The 17,542-nt window shown below is 37.1% G+C and overlaps 1 protein-coding gene across 2 annotated transcripts in view; it reads right to left on the bottom strand.

The window, feature by feature from the left end:
• The window catches only part of UCHL5 (ubiquitin C-terminal hydrolase L5), a 47,098-nt gene that overhangs the window by 16,435 nt on the left and 13,121 nt on the right, over positions 1-17,542 (bottom strand). For both annotated transcript variants that reach the window (XM_052653666.1, XM_052653667.1), the window contains exons 4-7: positions 5,202-5,327; positions 5,058-5,119; positions 4,841-4,971; positions 3,059-3,122 (exon numbers count right to left, since the gene is read on the bottom strand). In XM_052653666.1, coding sequence (XP_052509626.1) covers positions 3,059-3,122; positions 4,841-4,971; positions 5,058-5,119; positions 5,202-5,327 — 383 coding nt within the window. The remainder of the gene's footprint in view (positions 1-3,058; positions 3,123-4,840; positions 4,972-5,057; positions 5,120-5,201; positions 5,328-17,542) is intronic.

The following is a 17,542-nucleotide window of genomic DNA, read 5'->3' as shown; positions in this document are numbered from 1 at the left end:
AAGGGGAGAAATCACATGATCATCTCAATAGAGGCAGGAAAACTATTTGACAAAATTCAATATCCACTCATGATTAAAAACTCTTTAACAAAGATATAGACGGAACATAACACAGTAAGGGCCAAGCTTACTGCTAACATCATACTCAACGGTGAAAAGCTAAAAAGCTTTTCCTCTAAGATCAGGAACAAGACACGGATGCCTACTCTCACCACTTTTATTCAATACAGTATTAGAAGTCCTAGCCACAGCAACCACACAATAAAAAGAAATAAAAGGCATCCAAATTGGAAAGAAGCAAAACTCACTATTTGCCGATGACATGAAACTAAATACAAAATGCCCTAAAAACTCTATCAGAAAACTATTAGAGCTGTCTGAGCCACCAGGGAATCCCAGTAGTTTTAATAGCTAATAAAAACTACTGCATTTCTATACACTAATAACGAACTATCAGAAAGACAAACCAAGAAAAAAATTCCATGTACAATTACTTCAAAAAGAATAAAATACCTAGGAATAAAGTTAACAAATACAGTTAACCATATCTACAGGGTGAAAACACACTGAATAACTGAATTTATCAGCAGAAACCATGGAGACCAGAAGGAGTGGCATAATATTTCTCAAATGCTGAAAGAAAAGACTATGAACCGGAGATAAAGTAAACTTCAGAGGAAAGAAAATTACTAGAGCAGGACAGCACTGTGTAATGGTAAAAATGTCAATCCACCAAAATGAAATAGTGATCATAAGTATTCATGCACAAAACCACAGACCTGCAAAAATATATAAAGCTTTAAAAACTGATAAAACCAAAATTAGAAACAGGCAAATTCAAAACTGTCTCTATTTGTAAATGACCTAATAATCTATGTAGGAAATGCCAAGGAATTAACAAAAAGCTTCTAAAGCTGGTGGATGAGTTCAGCAAGGTTGAAGGATACAAGACAAAGAAAGAAAAAAAATTAAACTTTATTTCTATACACTAACAATGATCACACGGAAATTAAAAATTAAAATATAGTATCATTCATTATCAGTCAAAAGAACATGATCTACTTGGGGTATAAATCTGAAAAATATGTATGGAATTAGTATGCTAAAAACCACAAAATGCTGATGAAAGAAATTAAAGATCAAGTAAATGGAAGGTCATATCATGCTCACGGATTGGAAGAATCAGCTGAGTTAAAAAAAAATACCAATTCTCCTAAAATTGATGTCTGACACAATTCCTATCAATAGCCCGACAAGAACTTTTGTAGATACAAAATTACACTATAATTTACATGGAGGGCAAAATAACTATAACAGCTAAAACAACTTTAAAGAAAAAGAATAAAGTTCAAGACTTATAATAAAGCTACAGCAATCAAGACTGTGAGGTACTTGCAGAGAGGAGAAAAACAAATCAGTGGAACAGAAGAGTGAACCCAGAAACAGACCCACACAAATGTGCCCAACTGGATTTTTTTTTTTTTACAAGGGTGCAGGAGCAGTTCAGTAAAGGATAGCCTTTTTTAACAAATGGTGCTAAACCAATTGAAAATATGAAGCAAAAAAATAAACCTTGACCTAACTTGACATCAAACAAAAATTAACTCAAAATACACCACAGACTCGTACATAAAATATTATCCTATAAACCCTTAAGGAGAAAAAGGGGAAAATCTTTGGGACCTAGGTCTAGACAAAGATTTCTTAGGTTGGACAACAAAAATACAAATTCATAGTGGGAAAAATTGACAAACTGGACTTGGCTGGAATGGAGAGCTTTTGCTCTGTGAAAGACCACAGTGGAAGGATGAGTCGATGGGACCGGGAGAGTCTGTTTTCACCCAAGTGTCTGAGGAAGGACTGGTGATATCAAGAGTATATAAAGAATCTCAAGGCTCAACAGTCAGAAAACAAACAATTCAATTACAAAATAAACAAAAGGCGTGATCTTCAACATTAGTCATTAGGGAAACACAGATTAAAACCACAATGAAATATCACTACCCACCTATTAACATGGCTAAGATAAAAAACTTTGACAAAACCAAATCCTAGCTAGTTTGTGGAGAAACTGGATCACTTATACTATACATTTCCACTTATAGGTGGAAATGTAAAATAAAATAGTACGGCCACTCTGGAAGAGTTTGTCAATTTCTTTAAAAAAAAAATTAAACATGCATTTACCATACAGCTAGGTATTATCTCAGAGAAACAAAAATTTATGATCACATAAAAATATGTACACAAATGTTTACTGCAGCTTTATTCATAATAGCAAAAACCAGAAAATAATCCAGATGTCCTTTAATAAGTGAATGGGCAAAAAAAAAATAAAAAAAAAAGACTATCTATACCATGGACTACTACTCTTCTATAGAAAAAAAGGTACTATTGACAATACTAAATATCCTGGATGAATCTCCAAAGAATTACACTGGGTGAAAAAAGTCAATTCAAAAAGGTCACATATTTTATGATTTCACTTATGTAATACTCCTAAAGTGACAAAAATTATAGAACTAGGGATTAAGGATAGGGGTGGCAGAGCAGGGGTGTAGTGGCTGTAGCTATAAAAGGGCATCATGAAGAACCACTGCAGTGATGGGATTATCCTGCATCTTGACTATATCAGCCAGCGTCAGTATCTGGCTGTGACACTGTACCACAGTTTTACAAGATGTTCCTCCCGAAGGGTAGAGGGTACACAGGATCTCTCTGAATTATTTGTATAACTTAATGTCAATCTATAATTATCTCAACAAAAAAATTAATTTCATAAAAAAGACAGACAGTCCTGAAGCAATAAACGTCACAAAATAACTGTATAAAGTATCTACCTAAACAGAGGATGCGTATGTTTAGCTCCTATAAAGACAAGATAACTTATTATTATGTAGAATTTAGAGATTTTTCTGTATGATTTCCTGAACATATTAATCCAATCCAAAGAAAAAGTTCGGTAAGTATTGCTAAAACAACAATTAAAAAAAAGCCTTAAAGAAATGTTTAAAAATGAGGACGTTCGTTATGCCGAAGAGATAAGATGAGCATTTACTTTTGTATCCTTTTTTCTATGACTGGCCTCACTGCACTGATCCAGTCATCTTGATTGCATGCACCTAGGAAGAAATGCAAAAGCAATTTATATCAGATTTGACATCAATATTATTTCAAAAGTTTATTCAAAGTATCTTTTTTTTAATATTTTGGCAAACTCATTATAGTAAAAAGCTTTTTAGCATAACTGTGTTAAGCTTCAACCCTTACTTTCTCAGGAATGATTAGAGGGAAATGATAAGTTATCATAATTTGCATTGTCACATTGTGTCACTTAGAGGTGCTAGACAAATGTTTGAGAAAGAAATGAATTAGGGAATTATTTCAGTAAAATTCTTGTCTCTGTGAGATAAGGATGACTGCCTTTCATTTTACAGATGATGAAACTGAGGGCTAAGAAAAGCCCACTCATGTTAGTGACAAAATAGGGATTCAATCCTTATCTGACTTCCCACCATCACAACTATAGGAAAAAAACAAAACAAAACTAAAATCCACACACAATGCAAAACTGATTTTACCCAGTTGTTTTAATCCTCCCTTTTTACCTATATTTTAGCATAGCCACCAGCTGTGTAGCAAAACTGGCCGTTCTGTTTTATAGTTTACGTCCTTTATAGCTGATGGATCCAATGACTAGAGAATGGCTGACCAGACAGGTGCCAAGAGAAAAAATGCAGAGATCAGATCCACCCCCAACCAGAGAAAACCAACTTCTACATAATTAAAAGAACATTCTATTAATTTTCTTTAAGAAACATAGAAAAATAAATATTTTTAAACATGTAAATCTGCATGAGATGAACTACTGGTTCCAGGCATGGGTGTGGGCAGTAAGAATAGAATAAGCAAAATAAAACTGCAAATGTTTTTTTTTCATTCTGGAAGTATAAAGTTTTGCGAACAGCAAATAACATTAGATTTCATAAAAACAGGTTTCACTGAACTTAAACCGAACTTTAAAAAGAGACAAAGAGAACTTAAGGAGGTAAAATATGGAGTTAAACTTGTGGGTCTGTTAGCTCATTGCTAGATCGGAACCACCTCAGCCTCACTCAGTAACCATTTATCATGAGCTCAAGGCTGGAGTTAGGGTGGGCTCAGGGCAAATCCACCCTTTGGCACAAAGGACAGCACGGTACTGCACTATTTAAACAGAAGCTTTGACGAAAAACATTTCTATAGACTGTTGAACACTGAATTACAGAGATTCTTAAAGATCTAAATCCAAGGGAAAATATTTTAACACAGATGACAGGGACGGGATCGTATTTCTTATCAATGACAAGTTAAGTTCACTGAAAGAAGTAGTTTTTATTTTATTTTTATTTATTTATTTATTTTTTAATTTTTATTTTTACTTTATTTTACTTTACAATACTGTATTGGTTTTGCCATGCATTGACATGAATCCACCACAGGTGTACATGTGTTCCCAAACATGAACCCCCCTCCCACCTCCCTCCCCATAACATCTCTCTGGGTCATCACCGTGCACCAGAGAAGTAGTTTTTAAAAGTTAACTGAAAAATCAAAAATAAATTGTGTAATCTCGGGACTAAAAACACTTTTCTCATAGGAAAAAATTAAAGGTCCCAATGAAACTACAGTAGTCAACATGTCCTCACTGCCTGTTACTTAGTTTCATAAAGGACTGAAGAGCTTAAGGACATCACCTCCTGTTTCAAAACCTACACAGCACTGGCATTGAAACGAAGGTGAACATCCAATCCTTTTTTCTTCATCAAAATTGAAATGCCAGGAATAGGAACTACATTACCTAAGTCAATCGGTCCTTCTCTTAATCCATCTAGTTCATACAGTCTCCCATTAACAGGAACATAACTGACAAAGTGAAAAGCATCTTCTTCTTTTGCTGCTGTCTTAGCGTCAAACTCAAACATTTGCTGTCTACAGGGAACAGAAAAACCGTGAGAAACAAATCGGCAAAGATAAGCCAGCAAATATTGTACTCATTTAATATAAAGTCTCTTTACCTGGCAAAACTGTTGTGCACTTGTCGGATGACATCTGAATTACTCAGCGCCAAACCTTTCATCTGAAATAAGTTTTAAAAGTAGCCTATTAAAATAAGAACCATCACAAACAGGATATTTTAGGAATAATAAGATTGTACTCACAGCTGCATCAAAACTTTGTGAAAATTCTTTAAACTCTGATAATGTCTCTCCTAAATGGACATCTTGATGAGTACAGTTCAATAACACACTTACTATGGCTTGAGTAGCACAAGCATTATTAATTACCTATAAAATATAAAAGGAAAAATATTATCAATGTGTTTTAAAAAAACCCAGCTTTCAACTGGTGACACTGACCCCTAAAATATGAAAAAAAAAAATAGCTTCCAAATTTTACTTAATATAGTATTAGCATAAACATAATAAACATGATTAATTTCCATTTTTAATCTATTTGCAGGAATTTTATGCAGTTCTGGAGCTGAATCAAATAAATTAAATGAATTCATAATATCAGTGAAGACTAATCTAGTTAGAGTAACGAAACCAGTATTTCCTGGTCTAAAATATACCTGATAAAACCCAAACAGCCTATGCTTCCCTCCTATTCACTTCCTAATAAGCATGTTTCTACCTTCAAATATTCAATCCAAATTTCAGAATCCAGTGCAAACTCTAACTTACCTGTGTAACTGTTAGAGAAATTATGCAACAATCTATATTAGTTTCTTCCCTCATTTGAATTCCTAAAAACGACAGCATATACGGCAGTATACTGTCCACATATTTTTCAATGCAATCTTTACAGCCCTAACCTCTAGCTATTAACTGTTTATTTAACAAATTGTGAGGACCTTACATTCTACTGAGAGAAGAAAACATTTAGATAGCACTTATGTGCAAGTACTGTTCTAGGCTTCTTTTAATCCTGTCAATCAACAACTTAAGAAGAAGGAGTAATATTATTATCCTCATTTTACATTTGTGGAAGCTGAGGAACAAAAAGGTTAAGTAACTTGCCCTGAGGGCACAGAGCTAAGAGACAGGTGATCTGGTGTGAAAAATCAGTCTACTTAGCCCACACTGGAGGCTGGCTCCCCACACACTTGTGGTCTCTCCAGCGAGATTATGACCTACTCATGGACAAGGGCCTCTGCCACACTCCCTACAGCACCTACTCAGGGCTGAGATTACAGAGCTGGAAAGAGCCTCAGACCATCACTGCAAACGCCAGCTAGATTCACTGTGAAGTTAAACCTGATAGATTACTTTTAAAAATACAATTTATTACTACTGCTGTATTTCATTACAACACTGTAATTAAAAACCATTTTCCAAAAATGTTAATTCGTGTATGATCTGACAATTTGGTAAATTATTTCTATTTTGCCTGATTTCAAAATAAAATCCTTTAATCATCTTCCTTTATTAATTCTTACACTCCTACACTTTTTTTGTGGTCAGACTTGAAATCTTATAAACATCCATGAGTTCTTACACTTTTGACTGCAGTATGTTTAAGAAATTCCTTGACAAGCCTGCTTTTTCCATTTCTCCATTTCCAAGAGACCACTCTCTTACTCCCAACTTTCAAACAGTAATAACACCACACTCTTGGAATTCCCCTTACAGTATTTTGTACTCAAAACTATCTTATGGTTGACGATTAGAGAAAAGTAACAATAGATCTAGAATCCAATTAACATTGCCACTGACTTCTTTTAATATGTATTCTGATCTGAATCACAGTTCTTTAGTAAATTTGGATGAAAATTTGTAATGATTAAAGGAGACATCATAAAGGTCATTAACTAAAACAAGACTTAGGGCTCTCTTATCTTGGGCCAAAATTATCTGGGGTTGGGTTGGTAGGAGTGAAGTCAACAGAAGTTAAAATTTATACTCATTCACACATTCTTTCAAAATGATGACACATTAAAGACATACTCTATACCTAATGCTACACTAGGCACTGAGGCTACGGCGGAAAATACTAACAAACACTCCCATCATCTAAGAACTTCAAATCTGTAATCTATCACTTCAGAAATTTTTTTAAAGGATTAGTAAAGAACTCTATGCAAAATCATCAAACTGTATACACTAAATATGCAGGTTTTTTGTATATCAGTTATATTTCAATAAAGTTGGGTTAAACAAAAAGAGAGAGAAAGAAAACCATGTGGTTACTGATACTCCTCTTCTGGAGTTAATAAGGACTAAACAGTGTCCATGATTTATTACCAGCCTGTTTTGTGTTTGTGTGAAGAACAGTCATTATGTTGTGTGCATGGGTATAAATATAGCTCCTCAGGTTTTTAAATGAGTTTAGTGCCACCAAGTGGTAAGGCTATAAACAGCACATGAGTCTTACTCTTGGGAGAGATCTTCCAAGACCCCCAGGGGATGCGTCAAACATGCACAGTACCAACCCCGAAAAATAGAATGTTCTTTCCTATGCTAATGGGCTGGTAGCATCCACTAGGGGCAAAGGGATGCATCACACCCCATGAGGGATGGAGGACAGCATGAGATTTCGTCACACTATTCAGAACAGCACACAGTTTAAAACTCATGGTTTACTTCTGAAATTTTCCATTTAATATTTTCAGCTAGAGCTGACTGAAACCACGGGAAGTAAAACAGCAGACAAGGGGGGGGGGGGGGGGATACTGCACCGAAGTAGCAAAAAACTCTTTATCAGACACTAAAAAGTGCACAGCCATTCAGTTGTTCAAATATTTACTGAAACATCCACTGGGGGCCAGACACAGTGATAAATGCTGAACACACAGTGAGCGTAAGAGATGTGGTCCTTGTCCTCATGAAACATGTAAAAATCACCTTATATACATCCTTTTGGAAGAACTTAAACTTATTTCAGAAAATAATTTCTGCAGTATAAATTATGTATACAGTCCCCAACTGCTTAAATCTTTAACTAGTCCTGAGTGTTCTACTAAAAGCATTCTGACTTGTAACACACTTAAATAAAGCAGTAGAGTTTAACAACAGAAGGAAGGCTAGACTAGGAGGTCACAAGAAGGGTTGCCCCAGAACCTTAGGAATTTGGTCTGAATTCCTTGAAGAGGCCATATATTCTCTAATTCATCTGAGCTCTTCCACTCTCTACCTCTTACACAAAATCCAGTTCACACATTCATGCTGCCAACCTGATCCTACAGCTACCTGACTTCACAACACAGAGGCTAGAGAACAACTTCTTATCCTGGTGTACAGAAAAGAACATGGCAGATGCCTAGAGAAATACATCTAAAACTGCTTGAAGTACTGCATTATAAATTATAGTCAATCTTCACTGAGTCATAGCTATAGGATAAATTAATAATGTTTTAATATTTATTAACAGACTTTATTTTCTTGGGCTCCAAAATTACTGCTCCAAAATTATGGATGGTAACTGCAGCCATGAAATTAAATGACGCTTATTCCTTGGAAAAAAAGCTATGACGAACCTAGACAGTGCATTAAAAAGCAGAGACAGGACTTTCAGTTCAAGACGGTGGTGTAGAAGAACACATACTCATCTCCTCCTGCAAGAGTTACCAAAATCACAACTAGCTGTTGAGCAGCCATAGACAGGAGGTCACTGGGATCTACCAAAGAGACACCCCATGTCCAAAGTCAAAGAAGCTGCAGAAAGACAGCAGGAGGGGCACAATCATAATAAAATCAAATCCCATTTCCAAAAAGTGGGTGACCCACAAAATAATACTAAAGAAGTTCTCCCACTGTTGTGAAGGTTCTGAATCCCACATCAGGCTTCCCAGTCCAGGAATCTGACAAAGGAACTGGGAATCCCCAGAGAATCTGACCTTGAAGGCCAGTAGGATTTGATTACAAGATTTTCACAGGCTAGGGGAAACAGAGACTCCAGTCTTGGAGGGCACAAACAAAACCTTGTGTGCACGAAGACTCAGAGGAAAGGAGCAGTGACTCCACGGGATACTGAACCAAAACTACCTGCTAGTGTTGAAGGGTCTCCTGTGGAGGTGTGGGTTGGCAGGGGCTCACCACAGGGATGGGAGTACTGGCAGCAGCAGTCTGGGAAGGTCCCCTTTGGCATAAACCCTCTTGGAGGTCACCATTAACCAGACCATAAGCCTGCAGACCAGAGGGCTGGGTCGCCTCAGGCCAAAAAAACTACCAGGGAGGGAATCTACTTGGATTAAAGCTTATTGAGAGCAAGGCCCTGCCCACCAGAGCAAGAGCCAGTTTTTCCCACCACCAGTTTTAAGAGAGCACTGAAAGCACAGTAGAACCTAGAGAACAGAGAAGGGAATTCATTCTAGGAAGAAAAAAGGGTACAAAAAGGAACAAATTAAGATGAGATCTTTGATACAGTAAGTATATTGGTCTGCCTGTATTAGTATGCTTGTAGACAAGAGTATGGGGTCATTAGTCATCTACTAAATCAGTATTGATAAGCAATTAGGAGCTTACCCTAGGAGTAAGATATTTTAAATAGGAAATAGCAGTAAAAACAGTGATTCAGAAAGGTTTGGTTTAATACAACTTACAGGAAGGATTGAAAATGGCTAAAAACAAACAAGATCCACTGGGTTGCTACCCTAATGCTGCTGCTACTGCTGCTGCTGCTGCTGCTGCTGCTAAGTCGCTTCAGTCGTGTCCGACTCTGTGCAACACCATAGACAGCAGCCCACCAGGCTCCTCTGTCCACAAGGTTCTCCATGCAAGAATACTGGAGTGGGTTGCCATTTCCTTCTCCAACCCTAAAGTTCATGGTTGTTTAGTCACTAAGCCATCTCTGACTCTTTTGCAGCCCCATGGACTGTAGCCTGCCAACCTCCTCTGTCCATGGGATTTCCCAGGTAAAAATACTGGAGTGGGTTGCCATTTTCTTCTCCAGGCAATCTTCCTGACCCAGAGATCAAACGTATGTCTCCGGCATTGGCGGGCAGATTTTATACCACTAAGACACCAGGGAAGCCCCACCTTAATGCTAGTATGAAATAATAAAGGGCAATAGGTTAATGGAGTAAACAAAACCAGGATCACCCAAATATGCAAGTCAGAACTCACGGTGTCAGGTATACAACTAAAAATAAGATTAAAACAAAATAAGGGGATACGAATAACAATCATACAAAACAATTTTGTAAACTTAAACTAAAATGGAGAAATTTAAAAAAGAATCTTACCAGAACTAAGTCAAGAAAAAATAAGTAGCCCAAATAAGTCTTTTAACTAGCACATGGCTACAGTAGTTAAAAATACATTCACAAAGAAAATACCAGGCACAGATGATTTCATAGGCCAATTCTATCAAAATTTGAAGAAACAGATCATTTAAATTTTATACAAATTCTTCAGGACAATTACAAAAAAGAAGAAATTTCAACCCAATTCATGAAATAAGCACAGCTCTAATACTAAAACTAGCCAAAGTCATTACAAGAAAGGAAAATTAAGGCCCATTTCATTCAAAAATATAGATGCTTGAAAAAACCTCTAAACAAATATTGAATTAAATTCAACAGTGCATAAAAAGAGAACATATCATGACCAACTGGGCTTATCTTAGATATGAAAGAATGATTTAATATTAGAAAAATTTATAAACGTAACTAATCATTTTAACCTATTAAGAGGGAAAATAAAAACGATCATGTTAATAGATGCAGAAAAGCATTTGAAAAAACTTAGTCCTTCCATAATAAAGACACTTACTAAATTATTAAAAGAATGTCCTTACCCGAAAAAGGAAAAAAAATCTGAAATGGGAAACGGTAAAAGCATTCCCTCTAAAATCACAATGATTTTATTGGACGTTTAAACCAGGCAATAAGATGGGAAAAATAAACTAGAGACACAGGGATTCAAACTAAGGAAATAAAACTGGTATTATATGATATAGTAATTTAGATAGAAACACTTCTCTCAAACCAACAAATAACAAACATAACAGAGTTGAGGAAGATGGCTAAACATTAAGACATAAAAATTAATTATTTTATACTAGCAGCAAACATCTAGAAAATGCAATTGAAGAAAAGATGATTTATAACAGAGATATTAAGGAATTAAAATAACTCTAACAAAAACGTAAAAGACCTTTCTCAAGGTCTTTTATGCAACATATTAAAGATAATAAAAGCTTAAAAGCACATCTAAAAGTAAATAAATAAAAGCAGGTCTAAATAGAGAAACATATTATGTTTGTGACTTAATATCATGAAGATATAAATTCTCCCCAAGTTGATATATATATATTCAATGTTATTAGAGTCAAAATTCCAATAGAAGTTTTCTTACAGGTTGATAAGATGATTGAAATTTATATGAAGAGCACAGGGTCAAGAATAGGAAGGATATTTCCAAAAAAGAGCAGGTAGGGGAGACATGACCTATTAGATACAAGAACTTATAAAGAAGTGAAAAGAATTAAGTCAGGGTGGTATTGGCAGAGACAGACAAAAGTGATCAGTACAACTCAGGAAACACACACACACGTATGGAACACATATCCAACAGGGGTGGCATGTCAGATAAGGAAATATGGATGTTCAAAAAAAGGGTGATCCAGGTGGGAAAAAGGTAAAATTGAAACCCTACCTCACATGATATACCAAAATCCAATTCCTGATGAATTATGGACATAGATATCAAAAATTAAAACTTAAATGCATAGGTAAATATCTTTCATAACTTCAGATAGATAACAATTTATTAAACAAGATACAAAAGGTACAAGCTCTAAAATACAAATTTCCATTATCAAAAAACACCCATAAAAAGTAAAACAATAAAGTACCAATTCAGAGAAGCAGTATCATGAATATATAAACAATGCCTATAAATAAAAAAGAAAAGTACATTAATTAATCCTACAGAAAAGTAACTTAAGACTTTCACAGAACAAACACATCTGCCACTAGGCATCAAGACCCTTTCAGCAAGATTAGTGACCAGGGAGATGTAAACTCAGGCCACGAAGAAGAACCATTTTAGAATGAGCTGGCTGGCAAAAATCAAAGAGGTCTAACAAAAACCGCATACTGGAGTATGTGGCTGCACGGTAATTGCTAGTACAGGTATAAGCTAGAGCCTCTACTTCAGAAAGCTCTTTGATATTTCCTCCTTAAGTTATACATTTACCTATCAGATGAAGTAGTATGGTACTTCTGGTTACACATCAGGAGATAAAATAGATGTACAAAAACAAGTAGAGCTGCACAGTTCAGAGTGATGCAAATGAAAACTAAAACACTAATTTATGAAAAGAAAACAATTATTTAAGCTTCCCAGGTGGCTCAGTGGTAAAGAGTCTCCTTGCCAATGCAGGAGCCACAGGTTCCATCCCTGGATCAGAAGATCCCCTGGAGGAGGAAATGTCCACCCACTCCAGTATTCTCCTCTGGGAAATCCCATGGACAGAGGAGCCTGGTGGGCTACACAGTCCATGGGGTCACAAAAGAGTCGGACAGGACTTAGTGACTAAACAACAGCACACAACTGCTTATTTTTCATGCATGTTCATGCAATCACTATTGTACACCATGCAGAGTAAGTTGGATAAACCTTAATATAAAATTAACCTAAAAAAGTCAGTCCCCCATAACTATTAATAAATACACAGAACATGATACCTTTTATAAAGTTAAAATTTTATACATACGCAGCCATTTCAGGATTAGAAAAACTACATAAAGTTGAAAGCAAGGAAATGAGATACAGAATTCAACATGCAGGTTACTCAGATGAAGGGACGGAGGATGAAAGTCATATGGGGGGACACAGGGAATGACAGATGGTAGGTTTACTTGGGCAGGTTTACTAGGGTGAGTTCTAAGGTGCTTACTAGTTATAAAGTAACCAAATGAGTAAAGTAAAGGAGGGCAGGAATGTATGTCATCAATCAGGGATAACAGTAATTCCATTTCGTGTACTGGAAGGTCCATTTTTTAAAAAGGAGAAAAGCAAAGCACAGGCATCATCGACTGATATGCTCTCTTCCTTAGTCACTACCCCCCACAAGGCTTCCCTGGTGGCTCAGATGGTAAAGTGCCTGCCTGCAAAGTGGGAGACCCAGGTTCGATCCCTGGGTCAGGAAGATCCTCTGGAGAAGGAAATGGCAACCCACTCCAGCACTCTTGCCTGGAAAATCCCATGGATGGAGGAGCCTGATAGGCTACAGTCCATGGGGTCGCAAAGAGTCGGACACAACTGAACGACTTCACTTAGTCACTCCCAATCATTACACATTAAAGGTGCTAGTTACTTTATCTCTTAAGTGATACTCAAATCTGTTCACATCTATCCCTACTAGGAGTGTTACCTACTCTGGCATGGACTTCTACAGAAGTCTATTAACTGCTATGTCATCTCATACCCTATACCACTCCTTCTTCTTCAAACACATTCCCCACACTGGAGCCAAAGTGATCTCTTCTAAATGAAAATCTAATCATATCACCCTTCTTAAAACACCTCAGTAAACTTCTACTGCTCTTAGGATACAGACAAAGGGCTCAAGCATGATTCGCCTCTGTTGGCACCTTGGCAGGAAGTGGGGAGTCAGTCTCTAATATCCACCTTCTCCCTCTTCCAGAACAAAGGACTCACATATATCTGGGTCCACATTCACCTGGAATGAAGACAGCTCCCCAGTCTCCTCTGCCACTAAGTAGTCATATGACTGAGTTCTAGCCAAAGAGAAGGAAGCAGGCGGCATAGGCAAATTCTAGAAAACGTCCGTCAAAAAGGAGGGTGCTGTCCTCTCCTACTGTCAAGGATGTGGAGTTGAGAAGAAACAGCTGAAATTCCAACTATCATCTCGGACCAAGAAGTAACTCTGGAATAGAAAGCACATACAACGGAACAAAGCAAAAGAGCCTGCTACCCTGCTGGCTTTGACAGTGGATGGGAAAGAGAAAAACCTGTCTTTCTCATAAACCGTTGTTTCTCTACAGTTGATCAGACTAAACCCTGACTCACGTGCTGCTTGTATTTCTTGCCACCCTGCCCGTGTTCTCTCTAGTCCAGCTGTACTGGCCTTCTTCCAGTACACGCTACCAGCCCTACTCCTTTCTATCATACAGCTGTAGTAATCTGGGATGATCCTCAGCTTCCTTCCCCCACTTAATACCTGCTTAACCTTTAGATTTCAGCTGAATTGTCACTTACTCAGGGACGCTTTCTCAGATCTCCCTGAAAGGTCAGTCCCATTTTCATGTGTGTAGTGAAGAATTTAGCCTCGCCCTAAGAGAGGCCTGGCCTTGGCCCTTGGCTCCTGGGAGGTAATCTCTAAGCTCATGAAGAGCCATGCCTGGTAAAAGCGTCTGTGTTCACCTGGGGGCTGGGCACCACACAGACAGTCTCACAATGTGACTGGGATGGGTTCTGGATCAATGGCTCAGCCTTCATGTGGCTGGAGACTGAGGGCCACTAAAAACTGGATCCCAGGAATCAGCTGAGATGGCCTGAATACTGCGCACTTTGTCACAATCACCGCCAGTGAAGTTGGTGCTGTCTGTGACTCCCCTGGGAGAAGACAACCAGAAGCAGTGTACAGAGAACGCTCCTGGCCTCTGACCCATGTGTCTCTTCACATGGCTGAGTTTAATCTGTCCTCTCACTGTAATAAAGTCATCATGTGACTAAAACATAGTTTATTACACAGCTTATGGTAAGGTCTATGACTTTAACAAGCTACAGAACCTGAGGATGGGTTTGGGGACTCCCCAAACTTGCAAGTGTCAGAAGGGAAGGTGGACTGAAGACCCAAAACCCTGCAGTTAGTGTCCAAAGTGAGTGTACTCTTAATAGATTATTTTCAAACTTCACAAGATGGTTCACTCCATGCAGCATTTATTTCCACTATAGTTTTTCATTTCACTGCTTAACCAATCTCCTCCACTAAACTCTAAACACCTTCGAGGGCAGGGATCCTGACCATTGCTTGTCTCTCAAGCACCTGTCACAGTGTCTGGCACATTGCAGACACACAACCAATCTTTCCTGAAAGACTGAACAGGCGGAGTCACAAACACACCCAATACAAACAGACCTCAGCTTCTCATCGCTGAAACAGCAGTGAGACAACAATGTTTTGCAGAGAAGCATTACCAAATAGGTCATTCTTGGATCCTTAAACACAAATAATCATTATCAGAAGACAATTTCTTTTCTCAATATTTTGTTAATCAATGACCCACACACCTGCATACTTCCAATTACAGCATATGATTAGTGTAAGACAGGCAGTAACATTCTCTAAATTGATGTGATTCCATATGGAAATAACAAAAATGTTCTTAAAAATTAGAAAAATCACCTGAAGGATGAAACTGTCTGTTCCCTACTTCTTCTGTACTATCTAGAATATCACACACTATGATTATAATTATTGTAGTACAATGGTACTTATATAAATATAAAGTATTACAACTCATAAATGGATTATTTGCATTACATGAGAAGAATCTCAAAATGTTTACCCTTAAGAAGTGAGTTAAAAAATTACAGGACACTTATACTAAGAAGGACGACAGAGGATGAGATGGTTGGATGGCATCACCAACTCAATGGACATGAGTTTGGGTAAACTCCAGGAGTTGGTGATGGACAGGGAAGCCTACCGTGTTGCAGTCCATGGGGTGGCAAAGAGTTGGACACGACTGAGCAACTGAACTGAGTGATCTATGCTTTTAAAAGAAGTAGTGGTGTGACATGGGATGGACTTCAACGTAGCAGTGCCTTGGTTTGCACCCAGCTCTGCCACTGACTAGCTGCATAACTTGGGCAAGTTTCTTAATCTCTCTGGGACTCAGTTTCCACATCTGTGAAATAATGAGGAAGTTGTAAAACCACATAGGGTTGTTGTGAGGATCAGTTACTACAAGTAAATTAATAATAAAAAATAAGATATATGTAAGTACCTAATAAACCTTCAGTATGTTATCTAATACTGTTATGTGCACTGAAATGGAACAAAATCAAATTTTAAGTGAAAAAAGCAGCAAAATATTTTGCACAACAGTCAAACTTCAGTTAAAAAAATGATAATAAGAATGTGTCAACAGATGGATAGAAAATGTGGGAGGTAGTACAGAATGTGAAACCACAAACCTGGGCTTTAGACCTGGGTTTAAATTCTGGATCCACCATGTACTAGTTGTGGGACCTCAGCCAAGTAAATTTTTCTAGGCCTCAATTTCTTCATCTGTGAAATGAGGATAACAACCTCACAGGGCTGCTGCAAGGATTAAATAAATAATATAGTCTAAAGCACAATATCTGGCACACAACAGGAATGGTAAATACTGGCTTCCATTGGTACGGTTATCATGACAGTAATACATGAGACATGCCTGTCTTACCCACCATTATACCCCTAGTATCTAAAATAAAGTCCAGCACAAAGGAAGTGCTCAACAACTATTTGATGATTAATGAATGAGTCAAACTGCTGGGAGGGGTTAGTAGACACAGGTGTATATGCACTCATCATGACATTTCTGTAACTTAAGTACTTTAACTACAAAATGATAAAATAATGTTTTTCTAATCCTTTAAGTAAAGCAAGAAAATTCTAATTTCTCTAAAAACACTCCGTTCTTAAAAGTTGGGAGGAAAACAAGTAATAAAAGAAGAGGAAAAAGAAAAACAAATTACAAAGTGGAATAGGAAACGTTTGGTTAAAAGGGCAGTAATGAGAATTAACAGTTTTACTGTTTCCACCTTTCTAAAGGTTTAACAGTTTATCTTAATCTTTTGAGTCTTAGAAAGCAGTGCTATTTTCAAACAAATGCAATCATCTTTAGCTTAGATTTTATATATTAATCGAGCCTCTTTCAGCATTCTCTTTTCCAGCTTTTCCAAACAATGGACTCTAAAATATGCAGGCATCTAATAATGTTGCTTAAATGTTTATTGTATACATTAGAACTGCAGTTCTCAAAATGGGATACCTGGACCCCTGGGAACTTCTAAGACCATTTGCAAGGGATCTGTGAGCTCAAAATTGTCTCCATGATAAGTCCAGGACAGTCTTTGGTTTTCCCCTGCTTTCATATTTCCACTGCAGCACAAAAGCAATCGTGGGTAACACTGTTAAGTATTTTATTAACATACTTAGGCAGTGGTACTAAATTCTTTCACTGACACATAGGTATAATTCTAAAAACTAGCAAAACAAAAACCAGTTTTTACTGAAGAACATCTTTGATAAAGCAGTAAAAATTATTTTAATTTCATTTTGACCACAGAGTATAATTCTTTAATATTTGCTGAGTGAAACAGGAAATACAAATACAGCACTTCTACTATAAACCAAAATATGCCAGTCAATTCCAGGAAAGGCACCCTTGCTACTGTTTGAACTGTCAGCTAAGTTTTCTCCAGGAACATAATTTTTACTTGAACGGACATATGGCAGATAAATACAGTTGTTCAGACTGTATCTGGCAGATATTTTCTTAAAATGTGTGAATAGAGTCTGTCACTTCAAGGAAAAC

Source organism: Budorcas taxicolor, chromosome 16 (assembly GCF_023091745.1).
Source record: "Budorcas taxicolor isolate Tak-1 chromosome 16, Takin1.1, whole genome shotgun sequence".
NCBI lineage: Eukaryota > Metazoa > Chordata > Mammalia > Artiodactyla > Bovidae > Budorcas > Budorcas taxicolor.
The sequence above is the reverse complement of the archived record's forward strand: the minus strand, read 5'-3'. Positions and strand labels throughout refer to the sequence as shown.